Source organism: Sus scrofa, chromosome 8, assembly GCF_000003025.6.
Source record: "Sus scrofa isolate TJ Tabasco breed Duroc chromosome 8, Sscrofa11.1, whole genome shotgun sequence".
NCBI lineage: Eukaryota > Metazoa > Chordata > Mammalia > Artiodactyla > Suidae > Sus > Sus scrofa.
In genome coordinates this window covers 37,549,107-37,571,152 of record NC_010450.4, presented here as the reverse complement: position 1 = coordinate 37,571,152, position 22,046 = coordinate 37,549,107, and the positions used below count along the sequence as shown (strand labels likewise).

Sequence of the window (22,046 nt, the reverse complement as noted above, 5' to 3'; positions counted from 1 at the left end):
TCCTCCCCTCTCCAAATCCAACTGAGTATCTGCTCCCTTCTCTCCTGCTTCCCCCTGGGCTCAGGGGAGCCCTCCCTCCTCTTGTTTAAAACGAATCTCTCCATCTCTTCTACCCATGATAGCACTGGGCACTAAAAATCCAAGATTTTCTTCAAATATAGATTGACTCTCATACTGAGCGAAGTGAGTCAGAAAGAGAAAGACAAATACTCTGTGATATTATTTGTATCTGGAATCTAATATACGGCACCGATGAACCTTTCCACAGAAAAGAAAATCATGGACTTGGAGAATAGACTTGTGGTTTCCAAGGGGGAGGGGGAGGGAGTGGGATGGATTGGGTGCTTGGGTTAATAGATGCGGACTCTTGCCTTTGGAATGGATTAGCAAGGAGATCCTGCTGTGTAGCACTGGGAACTATGTCTGGTCACTTATGATGGAGCATGATAATGTGAGAAAAAAGAATGTATACATGTATGTGTAACTGGGTCACCATGCTATACAGAGGATAATTGACAGAACACTGTAAACCAGCTATAATGGAAAATAAAAATAAAAATCATTATATAAAAAAATGGGGGTAATAAAAATATATAGATTGATTAAATGAACTGACCATTTCATGTAGAATAGGAAGTTTTATATAAAAACCCAAACACTTTTGACACTGAAGATTATTTTTTTTCTTTTTATTGCTACACCTGTGCATATGGAAGTTCCTGGGCTAGGTGCTGAATCGGAGCTGCAGATGAGGCCTACACCACAGCCATGGCAACACTGGATCTGAACTGCATCCATGACCTATGCTGCATGTTTTGGCATCGCCGGTCCTTAACCCACTGAGCGAGGCCAGGGATCAAACCCTCATGCTCACAGAGATAATGTCCAGTCCTTAATCTGCTGAGCCACATCAGGAACTCTGAAACCTAAGGTTTTAAATGTTGGGTAGAGTGCCACCATATTTATTTGAGAGATTTAATGAGACATTCCCTGGAAGTATAGGTGGCAGTAGTGTGAGAAGATAGGTAAACAGCAAAATGACGTTGTCTAACTTCCATCTCTGCTTTCTAGAGTCCGTCTTGATTTTTGGTGCATAGAGATTTTTCAGTATGTTGAAAAAAATTCTGTTTACAACTTTATATTGTCTGAACGACATGCAATAGCCATTCATTCTCTTTCCCTATTATTTATTTTATTTGAAGGGATTGCTTTATTGCGGGATTGTATTAGGCAAGAAAAGAGAAGAAATACTCCAGGCAGATCATTTATTTTACTTTTGATCCCTGCCCGAAGTTGCTCTTGTGTTTTAGGTATTGGAACTTTTATATCATGTATGTTAGCATTCCAACACCTTACAAAGTTCAAATACATGTGAGCAGAAAGAATGACTAAAACAGCTGTAACAATGTGGATCTTATTGTTTTAGGATATTTCCCTTCTTGCTGGTCACATTCCCTACCAAACTTATTTCAGTTCTTAAATCCTCCTTTTGAAGTATTGACTGATAATTTAATGCTTCTTTTTTGTAAGAGAATGAGTGCTAAATAAAGATATTGCTCAAAGATCATTGTGCTTTGAATGTTTATGTGGTATTTGCCCTTTTATCAGAGAACCATCTGTGACCAAATTGATACAACAACAGGAGCAAGACCAACAGTGGCTGACGTTACACTCAGGCTGGGAGAGGCTTAATGGGACCACTTTGCATAAACTACTGGTAGAAGGGTAAGACACCCATCACAAGTGCTGTGTAGAGTGGATTATGGAGCAAAAGTCTGTTTTCAGGGCCCTTTTTATGTTTCTAATTTAAGATAATCCAAATTTGCCACATGAAAAAAGACTTCCATACAATAGCTGTGGGGCTTTCTATTTCAACATCATTTGCCTTTTTGTTTTTCTTTGTAGACATAGATTTTTTTTCCTTTGGTAATTACATTTCTTTCTAATGATGATTGCAGAAACTATCATGGTGAAAGAGGAGGAATTTTGGTTCTAATCATGCAGTTTTTATCACATCCTATTTGAAATAGATTCTGAATGTCCACACTTCCTACAGATATTACATGGAACTAGTTAACAGAGGAAATTGATGTAATGACAACTGATAAAACTTGGAGAGGCTGAGGGAAAAAATGAAATGATAATTTCACAAAATGAAATGATAATCAAGTAGCCTTGAAAATATACTTCTGAAAAATGTCCCCTAAGAAATCATGACAACATTGCATTCCTCATCTGTGGGTAAAGGTGAAGGAGAAAGGTAAATTGAGGGAATAAATGCCTATTTTGTATTTATTGTATTATAGGAACATAGCTGTAGAATATTCAAATAACTTGCTCAAAACTTATAGCCCACAGACAGTAAGTGCTAGTCTCTGAACTCAACTCAAATTTATCTGACTCCAAAGCTTTTAATAAATGCTAGAGAAACCACCTCTTAAAAATTCCAAAGACTAAAGGTGGAACATTTCTATTTAGAATGTCTTCACATTTTTCCTATAGACCAAACTTGGCAGCCAAATTTCTGAAGAGTTGTCAACCAAAGCACACACTCCAAAACAATGACCTGAATCTTTCAATAGAGTGAGTTGTTTCCCCAGACTGTGATTGCCAGAAGAGTCAGGCTAGATAGATAGATAGATAGATAGATACATACATACATACATACATACATACATAGATACATAGATACATAGACAGCTCATTTAAAAATTTTTTTATCAAGTCGATTTGCAATGTTCTGTCCATTTCCACTGTACAGTAAAGTGACCCAGTTATATACACATTTTTTTCCTCATTATCCTCCATCATGTTCCATCACAAGTGATTGGATATAGTTCCCTATGCTATACAGCAGGATCATTGCTTATCTGCTCCAAATGCAATAGTTTGCATCTACTAACCCCAAATTTCCAGTCCATCCCAATCCTTTCTCCTCCCCCTTGGAGTCCATTCTCCATGTTCATGAGTTTGTTTCTTTTCTGTAGATATGTTCATTTTGTGCCATATATTAGATTCCAGATATAGGTGATATCAGGTGGTATTTGTCTTTTTCTTTCTGACTTCACTTAGCATGAGAATCTCCAGTTCCATCCATGTTGCTGAAAATGGCATTATTTTGTTCTTTTTATGGCTGAGTAGTATTCTATTGTGTATATGCACCACATCTTCTTCATCCATTCATCTCTCAACGGACATTTAAGTTGTTTCCATGTCTTGGCTATTGTGAATAGTGCTGCAATGAACATAAGGGTGCATGTATCTTTTTCAGTGAAAGTTTTGTCCAGATATATGCCCAGGAGTGGGGTTGCTGGATGATATGGTAGTTCTATGTTTAGTTTCTGAGGTACCTCCACACTATTCTCCATAGTGGTTATACCAGTTTACATTCACACCAACAGTGTAGGAGGGTCCCCTTTTCTCCACACCCTCTCTGGCATTTGTTTTGTAGACTAATGATGGCTGTTCTGACCAGTGTGAGGTGGTAACTCACTGTATTTTGATTTGCATTTCTCTGATAATTAGTGATGTTGAGCATTTTTTCATGTGCCTGTTAGCCATCTGTATGTCTTCTTTGGAGAAACATCTATTCAGGTCTTCTACATATTTTTCTTTTTTTTTGTCTTTTTTTTGTCTTTTTTTTTTTTTTGCTATTTCTTGGGCCGCTCCCTCAGCATATGGAGGTTCCCAGGCTAGGGGTCAAATCGGAGATGTAGCCACCGGCCCACACCAGAGCCACAGCAACGCAAGATCTGAGCCGCGTCTGCAACCCACACCACAGCTCATGGCAACACCAGATCGTTAACCCACTGAGCAAGCGCAGGGACCGAACCCGCAACCTCATGGTTCCCAGTCGGATTCGTTAACCACTGAGCCACGACGGGAACTCCCCTTCTACCCATTTTTCAATTGGATTTTTTTGTTTGTTTGTTTGGTTTTTTTTGCTGTTGAGTTGTATGGGTTGTTCCTATATTTTTAAGATTAGGCCCTTGTTGGTTGCATCATTTTAAACTTTTCTCCCATTCCGTAGGTTGTCTTTTTGTGTTTTTTGTTTGTTTGTTTGTTTGTTGCTTTCCTTTACTGTACAAAAGCTTGTGAGTTTGATTAAGTCCCATTGGTTTATTTTTGTTTTAATTTCTATTATTTTGGGAGACTGACCTAAGAAAACATTTGTAGGGTTGACATCAGAGTTGTTTTGCCTATGTTCTCTTCTAGGAGTTTGATGGTATCTTGTCTTATGTTTAAGTATTTAAGCCATTTTGAGTTTGTTTTTGTGTAGGGTATGAGGATGCTTTCTAGTTTCATTGATTTACATGCAGCTGTCCAGTTTTCCCAGCACCACTTGCTGAATAGAATAAATAACTCATTCTAAATTGGGAATCAGAGGACCTGGTTCTAATTCTGGCTTACTGACTAGTTGTGCAATCCTACATAACCTCAATTTCCTTTAAAGTAAAGAGTTGAGGAGTTCCCATTGTGCTTCAGAGGAAATGAATCTGACTAGTATCCATGAGGATGCAGGTTTGGTCCCTGGCCTTGCTCAGTGGGTTGAGGATCTGGCTTTGCTATGATCTGTGGTGTAGGTCACAGATGAGGCTCAGATCCTGCATTGCTGTGGCTGCGGTGTAGGCCTGCAGCTGTAGTTCCGATTTTAACCCTAGCCTGGGAACCTCCATATGCCACGGGTGCGGCCCTAAAAAGATAAAAAATAAATAAGTAAAAAATAAAGAGTTGAAACAGATCTTTGGTCTTTCCCACTCCCTAAAAGCTATGATTTTAAGATCTAACAGATAACAACAAATTGTTAGTATTTCTTCTATGTTGGATTCAGTGTTAACTCTGAGGGGTTGTAGAAGTGAATGAGAGGGACAAGGACTCTGATCTCAGAAAACATACATTGTAGAGATGGACAGAGAGAGACTATAAGCTAGTGATAAACAAAATGAATTTCAGATATTTGGAAGTGCTGCAAGGAAACTAAGAACAATGAGATAGAGAAAAAGGAGGAAATACAACTTCAGGCTGTGGGAAAGCAAAATGCAAATGTGCTTTTTCTGTATTATGTAATTTATTGTCTCTATATAGTTACACACATCACTGTGCAAATTTAGCAAAAAATAAAAATATAGTAAATCTTCAAAAGGGAATGTGAAAATGGCATGTTTAGAGCTTTTTTTCCCTGAGAGATCTAGGATTCTAAGCACATCATAGTATATTTGACAGTCCCAAAGTGGGTTTTTTTTTTTTTTCTTTAAATTTACATTGAGAGTAAACTTGGTGATTAAAACTTAGCATGCCCTGAACTGAATTCTCTTGTGCAGCCACACTGATAGATGCTTGAGTATGGCCATGTTCTTGCCTTCAAAGCTTAACTCTGATTTTTAGAGAGTTCTTCCTTTCCTGAACCTGCTCTTTCTATAGGTTCTCCTTGCTGGTTCTGATCTTGCCATATACAGGGCACAGATTTAATCCCCCCTCCCTCCTGTCAGCTAATCATAGATACATAGTTTAGCATTGATAGTCTCAGCAGCATGGAAAACAATTTATGGTTAACAAAGGGAAGAGGGAATCGGGAGGGATAAATTAGGAGTATGGGATTAACAGATACCGACTGCTATACATAAAATATATAAGCAACAAGGATTTCCTGTATAGCACAGGGAATTATATTCAATATCTTATAATAACCTATAATGTAATATCATCAGAAAAAAAAAACTGAATCACTTTGCTGAAACTAACACAATCTTGTAAGTCAACCATACTGCAATTTTAAAAAAAAGGATCATAGAACAAAGTCTCAGCCAGCTTCTTTTCCAGTCCAAATACTTTATCTGTTCTTTGACTTTTTGAAGTAATATTTTATTTCATTCAAACTATTTCTCAACTTTTTTTGGACATGTCCTCTCCATAAGCATCAACATCTGACGTGCTCCCTCCTCAGCGTAGGTGCTAAGAAGCCAACTAATGTTTTCCCTTTTCCTCTCCCTACCTGGAAAATCATTCATTGACGCAGTTTTCTGGGTGGTGCCACCCATTGAAATGATGTGGGAAACTTTGCTAACAGCAGTTTCTCTTCCCACAAATGTGAAATTGTATTATGATGATGTTAAATACACTTAAAAAAAAAGTACACCCTTCAAATATCCACACCCCTCAGGTGCTATCTGACCCTGCCTTGCCTTGAGAATTTCTACCCTAAGTATAATCCGTGTCTTGCTTTTCACTGGGAATGTGTTTGAAATAAACAATAAATGTGTAACTGAATACTCTACCATTTCATGTTTCCAAATCCAGGCAGTCCTGTCACAGCAGAAGTAAGATTTCTCTTCTATGTGCTAAACAAGGTGAGAGAATTGGTGGTGTCACAGTGGGCTCTGAACCTAACGTAGCTGGATTGGACTGGGGGGACATGATCACTTAGACATGACAGCAAAGACACAGGCATCTTGCTGGGTTAGGTGGTGAGTCACTTACTGTCCTTTCTGCTCCTTGAGAGACTGTGGGCGCCGCCCTGCTGCCCGAATGAACAAGAGGATCCTGGGGGGTCGGACCAGTCGCCCTGGACGGTGGCCCTGGCAGTGTTCCCTGCAGAGTGAACCCAGTGGACACATTTGCGGCTGCGTCCTCATTGCCAAGAAATGGGTTCTGACTGTCGCCCACTGTTTCGAGGGGTAAGCTGCACCTTTTCTTTTGCTTTGCCTGGATCTCATCATTTTGTCGCTTGGGCATTTTTGTTTGGTTGTTATTGTTGTTGTTGTTTTACATTTTTTAAAGTTGAGTTGATTTACATGTTGTGCCAATTTCTGTAGTACAGCAAAGTGACCCAGTCACATATATATGTACACACACACACACTCTCTCTCCTTTTCTTATGTTATCTTTCATCATGATCTACCCAACTTGGGCATTTTTTTTTTTTTTTGGTCTTTTTAGAGCCACACCCACGGCATATGGAGGTTCAGGCTAGGGGTTGAATCAGAGTGATTAGCTGCCAGCTTACACCACAGCCATGGCAATGTGGGATCTGAGCCAAGTCTGTGACCTACACCACAGCTCATGGTGTGATGCTGGATCCTTAACCCACCGAGTGAGGCCAGGGATCAAACCTGTGTCCTCATGGGTACTAGTCAGATTCATTTCCACCAAGCCGCAATGGGAATTCCCACTTGGACATTTTTAATGGCATAGGTAATTTTGTGAAGCTGCTTCAGTGTACAAGTCACAGTGGATCTCCTTCGCAGCCCTTTTTTATCTGCTTAGATTTTTCTACCCTCAGGGTTATCATTCTGTGTGGGTGCTGCTCCTTTATTGGCAACAGATGTATGCCGCTTATAATTTATGTCCTAAAGAGGAACGAGGAGGAAACAGTTTAGAAGGTGGACTCTCCAGCCAGCATTCATCTCTTTTCTAGCCCCTTAAATATATCAAGTGCATAGGAAGTTAAACAGAGGGGATTTTACTTGGATACATAGTGTGGTTAGGATGCTGGAGGAATTGGTGAGGCATTTGGGAAGCAGAGTGAAAACAATATGTGTATTAGTCAGGATTGTCCAGAGACACAGACCAAGGAGATAAAGAGAGAGAGAGATTACTTTCAGGGAATTGGCAAACACTACTGAAAGCTTGGTGAGTCCAAAATCTAATGGGGCAGCAGGCAGGCGGGGGACTTGGGAAAGAGCTGCAGTTCGAGTCCTGTTCTGGGAAGGTCAGTGTCTGTTCTCCAACTGATTGGGTAAGGCCCACCCACATTGTGGAGAGTAATCGGCTTTACTAACATTAGTCCACCATTCTGTCTGTTAATCTCATCCAACAAACACCTTCACGGAAACATCCAAAAAAATGTTTGGCCGAATATTTGGGCATCATGGTCTAGCCACTTGGTACATAAAATTAATTATCACAGTAGATCCAAAGGGAGCAGGAAAATAATACCAAGGGGAAACCTACTATTATTGCAGAAGGTCCTCATCTGGTTCAACTGTTGTTGTGTGATTAAGGAGCAAAAAACCCCAAAACACCTAAAACAAACAGTAAGAAAAACAACAACAAAAAACCAAAAACACCTAAAACAAACAGTAAGAAAAACAACAACAGAACCTAATCATTTTTTCAGCTCATGGAAGACTCCGGAGGTCAGATTTCCAGACAGGTCACGGCTGGTTGTCTCTGCTGGACAGAATCTGGGGATTCTTCTGGAAGGTTCTAAGGTTCTGGGGGCTGGAACCATGTGAAGTCTGGCAGTGTATGCTGCATGTTGGCAGGGGCCTTTGTTCCTCTCCAAAAGGGACTCACCACATGGTGTCTGGCATCCCCCAGCATGAGATTCCCAAGAAAGGATCCAGGAGGAAATGGTGTCCTTTTTTGATCCAGGCTCCAAAGACATATATTGATTCCGCTGAGGGTTGATGAATACCATCCCACGCCCCATTCAGATTCCAAGGGGAGAAACAGAATTCTTCTGTCACCAAGAGGCGTGGCAGAGTATTTGAAGACATGTTTTAAAAACCACCATCCTGGAGTTCCCGTTGCGACTCCGTGGTAACAAACTTCACTAGTAACCATGAGGATGTAGGTTTGATCCCTGGCCTCACTTCATGGGTTAAGGATCCTGTGTTGCCATGAGCTGTGGTGTAGGTCACTAGCTCCGATTCAACCCCTAGCCTGGGAATGTCCTTACACTGCAGATGTGGCCCTAAAAAGACAAGACAAAACAAAACAAAACAAAACACCATCCTACACACTTCATTCTTTTTAATTTTAATAATTTTACTTTAAGAGTAATAATAAATAGCGAAAAGCTAAAACATATTAACTCAGTTCGATTGCTTCATTAAATTGATTGTTTTCATTTGATCTGGCTAATTTGCATAAAAAATGCAGTTTCCTTTTTTTAGTGCCTATTTGCCTATTATTATTTTTTCCTCAGCTTTTCCATTACTCTGGGACCATGAGTCCATTTATAAACTTCTCTTGGCCACAGTGTCCTCATCTGTGAAATGAAAGAAAAAACAGACCCTTGCTCACAAGTGAGGTCATTTATGCAAAACCTTAAAAGCCATGCCTGACACCAGTCAGTAAAAGGCAGTCTTTTTCCTTTTACAATATTATTACTAAGAACATGCATTCTAACTTTTCCCTTAGCATTATGACAAGGGTATTTTTGTGTTTTGCTAGCACTATTTCCTTTATTTACTCATTTTCCTCAAGGTAACCCCTAGCTATTGTCCTTCCATAGCTATAAACATATATTTTTCTCATGGAGTCATTTATTTTTTCAGTTGGAAATCACACTTGGCTTCTAAAGTAAGTTGCTTTACTTACATAGCAATGTATCACAGACATTCCTCCAAATTAATGGATATAGTTTTGGCTCATTCTTTTTCAAAGCTATATGATATTGCATCACAGAGAGTCACCATGACTTTTTCTATTATTCCCCAGTTGATGAACACTTAGGTTAGTTCTGGTTTGCTACCACCTTAACAATACTGTAATACAGCTTCTTATATAAAGCTACTCAACTACTAGTGGTCTTGTTTGTACAGGGTAGGGTCCCAGCACATATCTTCAGCTCCAGATGAGGGTTACAGAGATGAAGACATTTCTTCCTTGGAATGCTACCCTAGTGAGGAGACAGACATTTAAAAAATGATTAGGGAGTTCCCATTGTGGCTCAGTGGTTAACGAACCCGACCTGTATCCATAAGGACGTGGGTTCGATCCCTGGCCTTGCTCAGTGAGTTAAGGGTCTTGCGTTGCCGTGAGCCATGGTGTAGGTCGAAGACACAGCTTGGATCCTGAGTTGCTGTGGCTGTGGCATAGGCGGGCAGCTACAGCTCTGATTGGACCCCTAGCCTGGGAATGGCCAAGGGTATGGCCCTAAAAAGACCAAAAAAAAAAAAAAATTAGAGTATGAGAAGTGATGATAAAGTGGAAATGTGTGTATTGAGCTATCTTATTGCCCTTTTTGGGAAAATAAAATATTTTAAGAAATGAAACCAGTACCTCCTCCTGAGAACCTAAGAGCCTAAATTACTGGAAGAGCCTTTGTAGTCTGTCATGAAATACACTGCCACATTATTGCTTCAGAAGGGGCCAGATGTTTCCAGATGTCTTCTCCAGGTCTGATTTATGACTCCATGATAAGCAGAAGACTGTGCTAGCAAGGGTACATTCATCAAAATGTGATTACCTAAACGAATCCAACAGCTCTTTAAGGGAAAAACACCCTTATGTGCTAGTTCATTCAGATTCATGCACCACTTCTGTCATTTCCACATGTCGTGTCCAACTTTCCTCTTTCACTGACAGAGCTGTGAGGTTAAGGAGAAGTCTTGCAATAGAGAAGAAATATGTGTTTGTAATTAAGGAGATGGATATTCTGTCAAAGGCTTTGGTGAAATTTCATGGAACACTAGACTTCTCAGAACTATCACATGGGGCCTGGCCCATCCTTAAATAGTTAGAAATTGCCTGACTTCAAACAAGTTCTTTGCTTAGATGTGTGCTAGTTAGTAACTTTGATTCTATTTTACCATTTCTCCAGTGACACTGAAGGTGCTTGAGAACATCTAATTGTAAGCCTTACTCTCTGCCAGAGCCATCGATTGCTGCAATTAATGGGATTTACTTCATATCCTGGTCCCATACTTTGTTTGGCAAGCCCCATTGTGACCCATCTGTAGGTCTTTTCAAGCCTGTCTTTCTAAATTATATTCATGGGAAAAAAGACAAATGTGTCTTGCTCTTCTATGGAGAGGTATTTGAAAATCCCAAATGAAAATTGAAAATATGAGGTGCTAAGTTGATCAGATGAAGTCCCATGTGCCCAAGTAACAACTGAACTTCCACAGCCCTAAGGAAGAGAGACATTGAGTTTCAGAAGTAATTTAATAAGCAGTTTTCTTGCTGCCCTCTACCTCTGTAAGATGTAAGCATGAACTTCCCAGATAGCACATAACTAGTCATTGTTAGAAGTGTTTAATTCCTCTCCAGGAAACCTGCATGAAAAACTATGCTTTACTATATGATCACAGCCCTTAACCCTCCAGGTCACCAGTGTCTCGATTTCTATCACACCAGCTCTTCACACTAACAAGACTTGGGGTTGCTGGTCTGCACATCTCCTCTGTTATCTCAGTCCATCCCTCTGGTCCTCATCTCTTTTCTTTCCCCAGCTAACCTAGTGTCCTGGGGTCCTCCCACCAGAACCTTCAACTTCTTTGTCCCTAGATCTTTCAGCCATGCCCACCAGAGAGACCTCCAGCTCAGAGTCAATGTGAATATCACGTTTTCAACCCTATCTCATGCTCTTCTGAACTAAGGTTGCCCAAGGATGTAGATTAGTGTCATGCCTGACTTTCAGCACCTGTTGGACCCTTAATATTACTCAATAATCTTTTCATCCATTTCTGGACAGCTCCCTGTCTCTTCAGAGAACAAAACCATGTGCTCACCCACCTGTACTGATCTGTCTTTTAATACACTCAAGAAAAGCAGTGAGAGGTTCTGTCTGACTTTTTATTATTAAGCCTATCCTGTATCCTAACCCTCTTTATCTTCTAGGTGCTTATAAACCAGGTCAGTCATTCACAATTTGTTCTTTACATTTTATGAACTTGAGAGATTTCATCCATTCCCAGCAAGTACCAATTTATCTACTGTTCTTTCTACTAACAGGAATTCTCCACTCTGGATCCTTACCTCCTCTGGGGTGCGATTTTTCAGTATCATTGGAGTTAAGTGTGGTTCTAAAAAGCTCTAGGTGACTCTGGCCTCATTCCATGCTCCCCACTGCCCTGCTCCCCCTGGGAGACATTCTTTGCCATCCTCCCCACTCAAGTGGAAAATGTCTGGGTCTAGATGTAGCCAGCAATTAGCTTAAACTTTGAGCCAATCTCCATGGATTCTGGGGTTCAGAGAAACTGGGAGTTCTTCCCCTTTCAACCTTTATAGTTACTTGTTCCTTTTAATCTTATAACTCATGTACTCTATACCTGCACCTGAACAGCTGACCAGCACTAGAGAACATCATACACCCGACTGCTAACGGAGCTCATGTCAAATGTGTAATCATGAATCTCAAATGAGCTTCTAACAATATGGTACCCATCCAATATATGCTCAGAGTAAAGCCACTATTTGACATCTTCTCCTCTCTCACCAAATCTCCTTCACTCTCCACTGGTCTCACTTCCATGGGTCATGAGGAAAATAGACACCATTATGTTTTTTGCCTTGTCTCACCCCTAATTCCAACAAGCTACCCATACCCATGGCCACATTCTCTCTTTTCCTTTGAGTTACGGTGATGGAAGATGTGTCCTTGCTCCTGTTTAAGGACAATCATATCCCCATTCACCTTTTCAAAGAGTTAATTTTTTAAATCATCGTTTCTATTTTTCATCTTCACTTTCTCCTTTTTTGGCTGGATCACGTCCTTCAGCAAACATACTGTGATGTCACCAACTCAAACCACCTTGTCTTGACTTCACATCCCTCTTCAAATATCACTCTATTTTGGCTAGTATTCACACTGTAAGTCCTAAAAGCATTTCCTCCAGTCACTCTCCACTTTTACACTTCTGTATCTCTCTCGGGGCACTCTGCTTATGCTCTCATCAAGGCTGCTTTAGAAAGGCCACTTCCCGAAGTCTTTAATGACTTCCATCTTGGCAGATCCAATGGTGAATTTTCAGTTTCCAACTCACTGGAAACCTCTCCAATATTTGATTACTACATCCTTCTTGAAATACTTTATTAAAAAAAATTTCTTATTTTCTTCTTATATCACTGACCTTCCTTTTTTTTCCCTCTTTTTGTAACTTCTCCTTTTTATGCTATGAATGTTTTCATCCCCCAGGACTATTACAAACATTTGTGCCCCCTTAATTTCATATGTTGAAAACCTAACCCCCAGCAGGATGGTTTTAGGAGGTGGGGCCCTTGAGAGGTAATTAGGTCATGAGAGCAAAACCTCCATAATGGGATGAGTGTCCTTATAAGGACAGGAAGAAAGCTAGCCCTCTCGCCCTCTACCATATAAAAATACAACAAGAAGACACATTTGTAAGTGAGGAAGGGGGTCTTCACCAGAACCAGACCGTGCTAGTACCCTAATCTTGAGCCTCTAGCCTGCACAGCTGTGAGAAATAAACGTTTGTTGTTTAAGCCACCCAGTCTGTGGTAATTTGTTATAACAGTCCTTGAGATAAGGTCTCAATTCTTAGCTTTCTTATCTGTCTACAATTCTCTAATCACATGATTTCAAATACTTGGTTATATTTAACAAATATGAATGTTAATTATTGATATGAATATAAAATATTTTTGGTGATTTCCAAATTTATTTATTTAATTTTTTTTACTGGAGTATAGTTGCTTTACAATGTTGTATTAGTTTCAGGTGTACAGCAAAGTGACATACATAGATAGATTCTTTTTCAGATTCATTTCTTTTATAGGTTGGAACAAAAATATTGAGTATAGTTCCCTGTGCCATATAGGTAGTCCTTGTTGTTTATCTATTTTATGTATAGTAGTGTGTATATGTTAATCCCAAACTCTAACTTATCCCTCCCCACCTTTCCCCCTTTGGTAACTATAAGTTTGTTTTCTCTATCTGTGGGCCAACTTTTGTTTTGTATATAAGTTCACTTGTATAATTTTTTTTTAGACTTCACATATAAGCAATATCATATGATATTTGTCTTTCTCTGCCTGGCTTACTTCACTTGGTATGATAACCTCTTAGTCCATCCATGCTGCTACAAATGGCATTATTTCATTTGTTTTTATGGTTGAGTAATATCCCATTCTATGTATGTACCACATCTTCTTTATCCATTCCTCTGTTGGTGGACATTTAGGTTGCTTCCATGTATTGGCTATTGTAAATAGTGGACTTTTTCAAATTATGGTTCTCTCTGGATATGTGCCTAGGAGTGGGGTTTTAGCTTATTAAGGAACCTCCGTACCATTCTCAGTAGTGGTTGCCAAAGCAGGCTTGACAAAGAAAAACAGAGCTGGAGGAATCAGGCGCCCTGACTTTAGACTATACTACAAAGCTACAGTAATCAAAACAGTATGGTACACAAAACACAGAACCAGAAATATAGATAAATGGAACAAAGTAGAAAGCCCATAAATAAACCCATGCAGACATAATGCCATTTGCAGCAACATGGATGGAACTAGAGACTCTCATACTGAGTGAAATGAGCCAGAAAGACAAAGACAAATACCATATGATATCACTTATAACTGGAATCTAATATCCAGCACAAATGAACATCTCCTCAGAAAAGAAAATCATGGACTTGGAGAAGAGACTTGTGGCTGCCTGATGGGAGGGGGAGGGAGTGGGAGGGATCGGGAGCTTGGGCTTATCAGACACAACTTAGAATAGATTTACAAGGAGATCCTGCTGAATAGCATTGAGAACTTTGTCTAGATACTCATGTTGCAACAGAAGAAAGGGTAGGGGAAAAATGTAATTGTAATGTATACATGTAAGGATAACCTGACCCCCTTGCTGTACAGTGGGAAAATAAAAAAAAATAAAAATAAACCCATGTACCTATGGTCAGTTAATCTATGAAAAAGGAAGCAAGAATATGCAAATATACAATGGAGAAAAGGAAGTCCATTCAATAAAATCTGCTGGGAAAACCGGGCAGCTACATGTAAAAGAGTGAAATTAGAACACTCTCTAACACTATACACAAAAATAAACTCTGAGTGGATTAAAGACCTAAATCTAAGGCCAGATACTATAAAGCCCTTAGAGGAAAACATAGGCAGAACATCTTTGACATAAATCATAGCAATATCTTTTGGTGGATCCATCTCCTAGGGTAATGAAAATAAAAACAAAAATAAACAAATGGGACCTAATTAAATTTAAAAGCTTTTTCACAGCAAGGGAAACCATAAACAAAACTAAAAGACAACCCACAGAATGGCAGAAAATATTTGCAAAGATTGTGACTGACAAGGGATTAGTCTCCAAAATATACAGACAGTTCATACAGCTCAATATCATGTATTCCAAATTTATATCTCTAGCACAACCCAGATTTTCTCCCAACCACCATTGCTACCTACCAACTGCAAACATACTTAAATGCTTAGATGAGGTGCCCATTTGAATGTGTAATAAGTATTCTATTTTACGTATCCAGAACAAAGCTTGATTCCTTACCTTGTCCATTGAGCAATAATTGTATGCTTCACTGACTTCCGTCATCTCAGTAAAAGGCATTGTTACCCATTGGTTTGCTAATACACCAAACCTTGGAGTCCTCCTTAATTCCTCTCACCTTTACTAGTGGTAAATTCTATAGAATCTTCTTCCAAAATATAGTTTGAACCCAACTACCTCTCTTCATCTTTATGCTATAATCCTAATCCAGCCACCATCATATCAGATCTATTAACTTCCTAGGGTGTCCATAACAAGGTACCACAAATTGAGTGGCTTGAATAACAGAAGTTCATTGTCTTACAGTTATGGAGGCTGAAAATCCAAGATCAGGGTATTGGGATGGTTGGTTCCTTCTAAAGGCTAAGAGAAAAAATGCTTCTTTGGTGTTTTGCTAGCAATCTTTGGCATTCTTTGTCCTATAGAAGTGTCATTCTGATCTTTGCCTTAATCTTCACACTTTGTGTGCATCTGTCTCTAAGTTTCCCTTTTTATAAGAATGCCAGTCATCTTAGATTAAGGCTTACCAAAATGGCTTCATTTTAACTTGATTACCTCTGTAAAGATCTTATCTACAAATAAGATCTTGTTCGAATATACCAGGAATTAGAATTTCGATATATGAAATTTGGGGCGAGGACATAAACAATTCATAACAACTTTTAAAATGGTCTCCTGTTGGTGTTCCCGTCATGGCTCAGTGGTTAACAAATCTGACTAGGAACTATGAGGTTGCAGGTTCGATCCCTGGCCTCACTCAATGGATTAAGGATCCGGCATTGCCATGAGCTGTGGTGTGGGTCACAGACGCAGCTTGGATCGCATTGCTGTGGCTGTGGTGTAGGCCAACGGCTACAGCTCCATTTAGACCCCTAACCTGGGAACCTCCATATGCTGTGGGTGTGGCCCTAGAAAAGACCATTAAAAAAAAAAAAAGTCTCCCGTTTTTTGACTACTCTCTTTTTCCCTCATTGTCTATTCTACACACAGTATGATAAAAAAAAAAATGTAAATCAAACCATGTCACCACCTCTGCTTGAACCTTACAACAGCTTCTCATTGTAGCAAGAATAAGATTCTCTTAGCATAGGCTTTAAATATCTAGTCCTACTTCTGCATTTGCCCCTACTATCTCATCACTTATTGGGCTCCAAACATCTCCCCTTTTTGTTCCTGAAGTTGCCCCAAGCTCATTCCTGCCTCAGGACCTTTGTACTTGCTGTCTGGAACACTCCTATAGAGTCACAAAGCTGCCTCCATCCCCTGATTCAAGTCTCAAAGCGTCACTTTGTTGAAGGTGTCACCATCCTAGCTAAAATGACCAGTCATTTTATCACATACCAGTCATCTCTATCCCATTACCCTATTTCTTCATTCCTAATTACCAGAGATAATCTTGCTTATATATACATGTATTTTTTTAAAATTTAGCCCAGTAGGTTGAAAGCTCAGTGAGGGCATGAACCTGTCTTCTTTACCTTTGTATTTTACATTGTTTCCTTCAGCAAGGAATATAGCAACCACTCAATACCTATTTGTTAACTGACTAACCAGTCCCTTCTTGGTGTTTCTTAGTAATCACGTCTGTAGTTCTTTGAGTAGTTAGAGCTGTAATTTGTCTGGAACTAGAAATGTTAACTCACCTACAGAAGGTCAGTGATCTTTTCCTGACTCCTCCTATATCTTAGACCAGAAACCAACTCAAAATTTCAGTGTTTTAAGCGCTTAAAAGTTTTATCACATGGAAGATGAATCTTCTGAATGTTGTCCAAAAAATCATTCTCTTTGAAAGCAGAAATTAGAAGTAAAGTTCAAATAGTTTTGCTTTGTTGTAGTTATCTGCTAATATTAAATTATTTGCCCCAAATAGAAATGTCCTCTTTTCTTATTCTTCCCCCATGTTCTTTTGCTGATAAGCCATTTTAATTTTTCCTGCCTTTATTTTCTTTTGAAACAAACCCCTGCTTTGACTATGACCAAGACTTTTTGACAGTCGCTACAATTTCATGCCACTGTTCTGTGATAAACTTAGCAGTTTCAAAGGTCTAGGACCCTTATGTAGTTATATTTACTTTTTAGCTGATTTAAATCACTTCCTTACTGCATTTTCTTACTGTAATCATTTGTGATGGTAAATCAGAATTTGGCACTCAAACTCTCCCATCGCTGTTGAGCTGTACTTGCTTTAAGAGTCTCTAGACACATTATCCTATCTTTCCCCTAAAACATTTTTAAATCTGATTGTTGAAAATCTAGGATGTGTATCTGACTAGGCTCTTCTCTTGCTTTCGTGGACCCTGGGATAATAGAATTGTCCACTTTCATGGACAATTTCAGTAACTGCATCACTGATGTCTAGCTCTCCCTCATATCTGGGGGATGTGTTCAGGAAAGAGAAGGTATCTTCTTGCAATCTGCCATCCTATCACTCACCAGGCACTTTCCACCCATCCTTCATGCTTTCCCTGCTGTGGCCAATACCTGATTCCAGCGTTGATGCCTTCAGACCTTTCTCTGTGTTTCCGAGAAGTTTAGTAGGAAGGATGTGGTATAAGTGTTCAAAGGACTAGGTTTCTGGTCTTTTGTCATCATTTAGTATCTCTGTGACTTTACATGAGTCACTCATCTGCTAGGAGTCACTGTTTTCTCTTCTCTAAAAAGAATATTCTCTATTTACACCTCACGGTTGGTGAAAAGGTCGTTTGAGATGAGTATAAAGAGATACTTGGAAACTGTAGAGATTTTATACTAATGAAGGATGCAGCTTTGATCTCTTTTCACTTGTTGGATACATTTTTAAACTTTTAGCCAGCATGTAAAACTATGTCTACTTTACATGAAATCCAGAACTTTGGCTTCCCTTAAATAATCAGAAGGTCAAGGTCACAGTGGTCCTCCCAACACTTGAGCAATCGCAGGCCCCGAGGGACACATGGCCCTCAAGATGGGGGAGTCTAGTGGTCTGATGTCTTCTGCTTAATTGACTTACACCCAGCCTCTCTGTGCAATTACCTTGTGGTCACATTATTTTAAAGTCTATTCATTGCATGTGTTAACAGAATTCTTTTTTTTTTTTTTGTCTTTTGTCTTTTGTCTTTTTAGGGCCACACCTGCGTCATGTGGAGGTTCCCAGGCTAAGGGTCTAATGGGAGCTGTAGCCACCAGCCTACACCACAGCCATAACAATGCCAGATCTGAGCCGCATCTGCGACCTACACCACAGCTCACTGCAACACCAGATCCTTAACCCACTGAGCGAGGCCAGAGGTAGAACCTGCAACCTCATGGGTTCCTAGTCGGCTTCGTTTCCGCTGAGCCATGATGGGAACTCCTAACAGAGAATTCTTTAAAAATACCCAGGACAGGTGCAATATGACAAGTAAGAGTTTCCTAAGATGGGTAGGAAAGCAATGAGGTTTTCTTGTAACATTTCTTCACGTAGTGTAAATATGGTAAATTTTGAACTACTTCCAAGTTACTGCTTGACTGTGCCATTTCTGGAGTAAGTCTCATAACATAGAATGATTTCTATCACAAATGTTATATTAATTTTCTTAAAAGAGGAAAATAGTAAATATAAAATATTTGGAGAAAAATCAGAAAGAGTAAAAGGAGGGGAAAATTTGTGCTCTTAAGAAGAGATGAAGATAGAACATCTCTAAACTTCTCTAGCTGAATTAAGTGAAAATTTAGACATTTTCATATCTAAACTAGAGTTGAGTGTGGCAGATTGCAAATTGAAACTGGTTATTGTGTCCAGAGACCCTGTGCCTGCAATTCTGTATAAACTTCCCTGAATGCTTTGATGCACCTGAGATATGTAAGTAGCTGTGTTTTCTCTCTAGAGTGATGACTGAAGAATTGGAAGTTGAATTCCTTTTCTCTCAACATTGTCTATCAGATATATTCATTATTCAAACACTAGGATAAACAGGAAGCAAATGAAATGTGACTTTCTGGTAGTGAAAGACCATCTAGAACGAGAATGCAAGGAGAAGGTCTCTTAACATCTTCCTTAGCCACTTTCATCGTTGTCGATGGATTTTCACCTGGCTTCACTGTGGCTGCTGACCCACTCTGAGTGAGGATCTTTGCACAAACTTCTTTAAGGATGTGTCACGTATCCTTGTGATTGCTTTGAGGTCCGACAGGACTGAGAAGAAAATCCCCTTGATGCTGATGATTTCCAGATGCTATATTTGGCTTTTTTTCTTTGTAGCCCAAATTAACTCTTCAGTAATATGGCCATATGAACATAGTTTGTTCCTGTGTGTTTCTCTAGTGGGTACTTTTTGCTGAAACTAGGTTCCTATGGCCTTCATGCAGTCAGTCCTAAATCCTCTACCCTCTTTTTCCTTCTACCCAGGTAAGGTGACTCATTTTCTCTAGCATATGCTTACTATACCAATATTCCATATATATATATATATATATCTTCATGTACCCCTTTTGAACAACAGGTTATTGTTTTTCCTGGCTTAGGGAAAAAAAATTTAAAGAGACTTTATTTTCCCCTTTATACCCATGACAAAAAAGAAAATAGAACAATTTCCTTACTGAATACACAAAGTATATGAATTTCCTATGTACTTTTTTTTTTCTTTTGGTGGATATTAATGCCATAGGAACAATAGCTTGTGTCATAAGAGATTGCTGGATACGAGTTAATGATATTTAGCGGTTTTATTGATACTTACGTTTTGCTGTTTAGAATTAGATTAGCCCCAGTATAGTAATTAAGTCTGAAAATTTTACACTCTTTCACCTTGTTATAAATAATTTGCTTTGTTCAACTGATTGTCATACTGCTTGTGATTTAAGAAGACAGGTGAGTCCTTGTAACCAAAACTGAGTAGCTAATTCAAGGCAAGAAGCTATCAAATAGCTAGACATTGGAAATTAATAATTGCTCAATTTCATTTTTTTTTTTTTATTTTCCCACTGTACAGCAAGGGGGTCAGGTTATCCTTACATGTATACATTACAATTACATTTTTTCCCCTACCCTTTCTTCTGTTGCAACATGAGTATCTAGACATAGTTCTCAATGCTATTCAGCAGGATCTCCTTGTAAATCTATTCTAAGTTGTGTCTGATAAGCCCAAGCTCCCGATCCCTCCCACTCCCTCCCCCTCCCATCAGGCAGCCACAAGTCTCTTCTCCAAGTCCATGATTTTCTTTTCTGAGGAGATGTTCATTTGTGCTGGATATTAGATTCCAGTTATAAGTGGTATCATATGGTATTTGACTTTGTCTTTCTGGCTCATTTCACTCAGGATGAGATTCTCTAGTTCCATCCATGTTGCTGCAAATGGCATTATGTCATCCTTTTTTATGGCTGAGTAGTATTCCATTGTGTATATATACCACCTCTTCCGAATCCAATCATCTGTTGATGGACATTTGGGTTGTTTCCATGTCCTGGCTATTGTGAATAGTGCTGCAATGAACATGCGGGTGCATGTGTCTCTTTTAAGTAGAATTTTGTCCGGATAGATGTCCAAGAGTGGGATTGCAGGGTCATATGGAAGTTCTATGTATAGATTTCTAAGGTATCTCCAAACTGTTCTCCATAGTGGCTGTACCAGTTTACATTCCCACCAGCAGTGCAGGAGGGTTCCCTTTTCTCCACAGCCCCTCCAGCACTTGTTATTTGTGGATTTATTAATGATGGCCATTCTGACTGGTGTGAGGTGGTATCTCATGGTAGTTTTGATTTGCATTTCTCTTATAATCAGCGATGTTGAGCATTTTTTCATGTGTTTGTTGGCCATCTGTATATCTTCTTTGGAGAAATGTCTATTCAGGTCTTTTGCCCATTTTTCCATTGATTGATTGGTTTTTTTGCTGTTGAGTTGTATAAGTTGCTTATATATTCTAGAGATTAAGCCCTTGTCAGTTGCATCATTTGAAACTATTTTCTCCCATTCTGAAAGTTGTCTTTTTGTTTTCTTTTGGGTTTCCTTTGCTGTGCAAAAGCTTTTCAGTTTGATGAGGTCCCATGGGTTTATTTTTGCTCTAATTTCAAAAAAAAATAATAATTGCTCAATTTCAGATGTCTTAAACCGTAGAATCTCAAGTGAATATTGAATTTCTCAGATGTTCATGTACTTATTCCTCTAGACTAAAAAAATGGAAGGAACAAGAAGCCAGAGGGAGGAAGAGGGGAAGAAGGCAGGTAGGCAGGCAGGTAGGCATGATCTTTGAGTGATGACTTTAATGAAAAATAATTATTATAATATTCTGTAATGTTCATTAGATAGCATTTCCTGCACTTTATTATAATTGTTTACTTGTCATCTTCACTCAATTCTAAAGTTTGTATAGGCAGGGATCATGTCTTTATTATTGTAATCCCTGGCACAACATATATATGTGTGTATATGTGTGAATGTATGTTTCTCTCTACATACGCAGACATATATATATTCAAATAATGACATCAATTTTTATTGGAGTGTAGTTGAAGTACAATGTTATATGTTTCAAGTGTATAACATAATGATTCACAATTTTAAGGTTATATTCCATTTATAGTTATAAAATATTGACTATACAGCAAGGACTTAGTGTATAGCACAAGGAAATATATTCAATAGTTATAACTTACAATAACCCATAATGGAAACGAATCTGAAAAAGAATGTATACTGAATCATTTTGCTGTACACCTGAATCATTGTAAATAAACTATACTTTAAGAAAATATTGGGAGTTCCCATCATGGCACAGTGGTTAACGAATCCGACTAGGAACCATGAGGTGGCGGGTTTGATCCCCGGCCTTGCTCAGTGGGTTAAGGATCCGGCGTTGCAGTGAGCTATGATGTAGGTTGCAGACG

At 39.1% G+C, this 22,046-nt stretch overlaps 1 protein-coding gene across 7 annotated transcripts in view; it reads left to right on the top strand.

The window, feature by feature from the left end:
* Positions 1–22,046, top strand: part of CORIN (corin, serine peptidase) — a 280,415-nt gene that overhangs the window by 240,074 nt on the left and 18,295 nt on the right. For 5 of the 7 annotated variants that reach the window (XM_021100574.1, XM_021100571.1, XM_021100572.1 and 2 more), the window contains 3 exons: positions 1,609–1,725; positions 6,298–6,347; positions 6,500–6,674. In XM_021100574.1, coding sequence (XP_020956233.1) covers positions 1,609–1,725; positions 6,298–6,347; positions 6,500–6,674 — 342 coding nt within the window. The remainder of the gene's footprint in view (positions 1–1,608; positions 1,726–6,297; positions 6,348–6,499; positions 6,675–22,046) is intronic. The other 2 variants (XM_021100577.1, XM_021100573.1) reach the window with 1 other exon arrangement.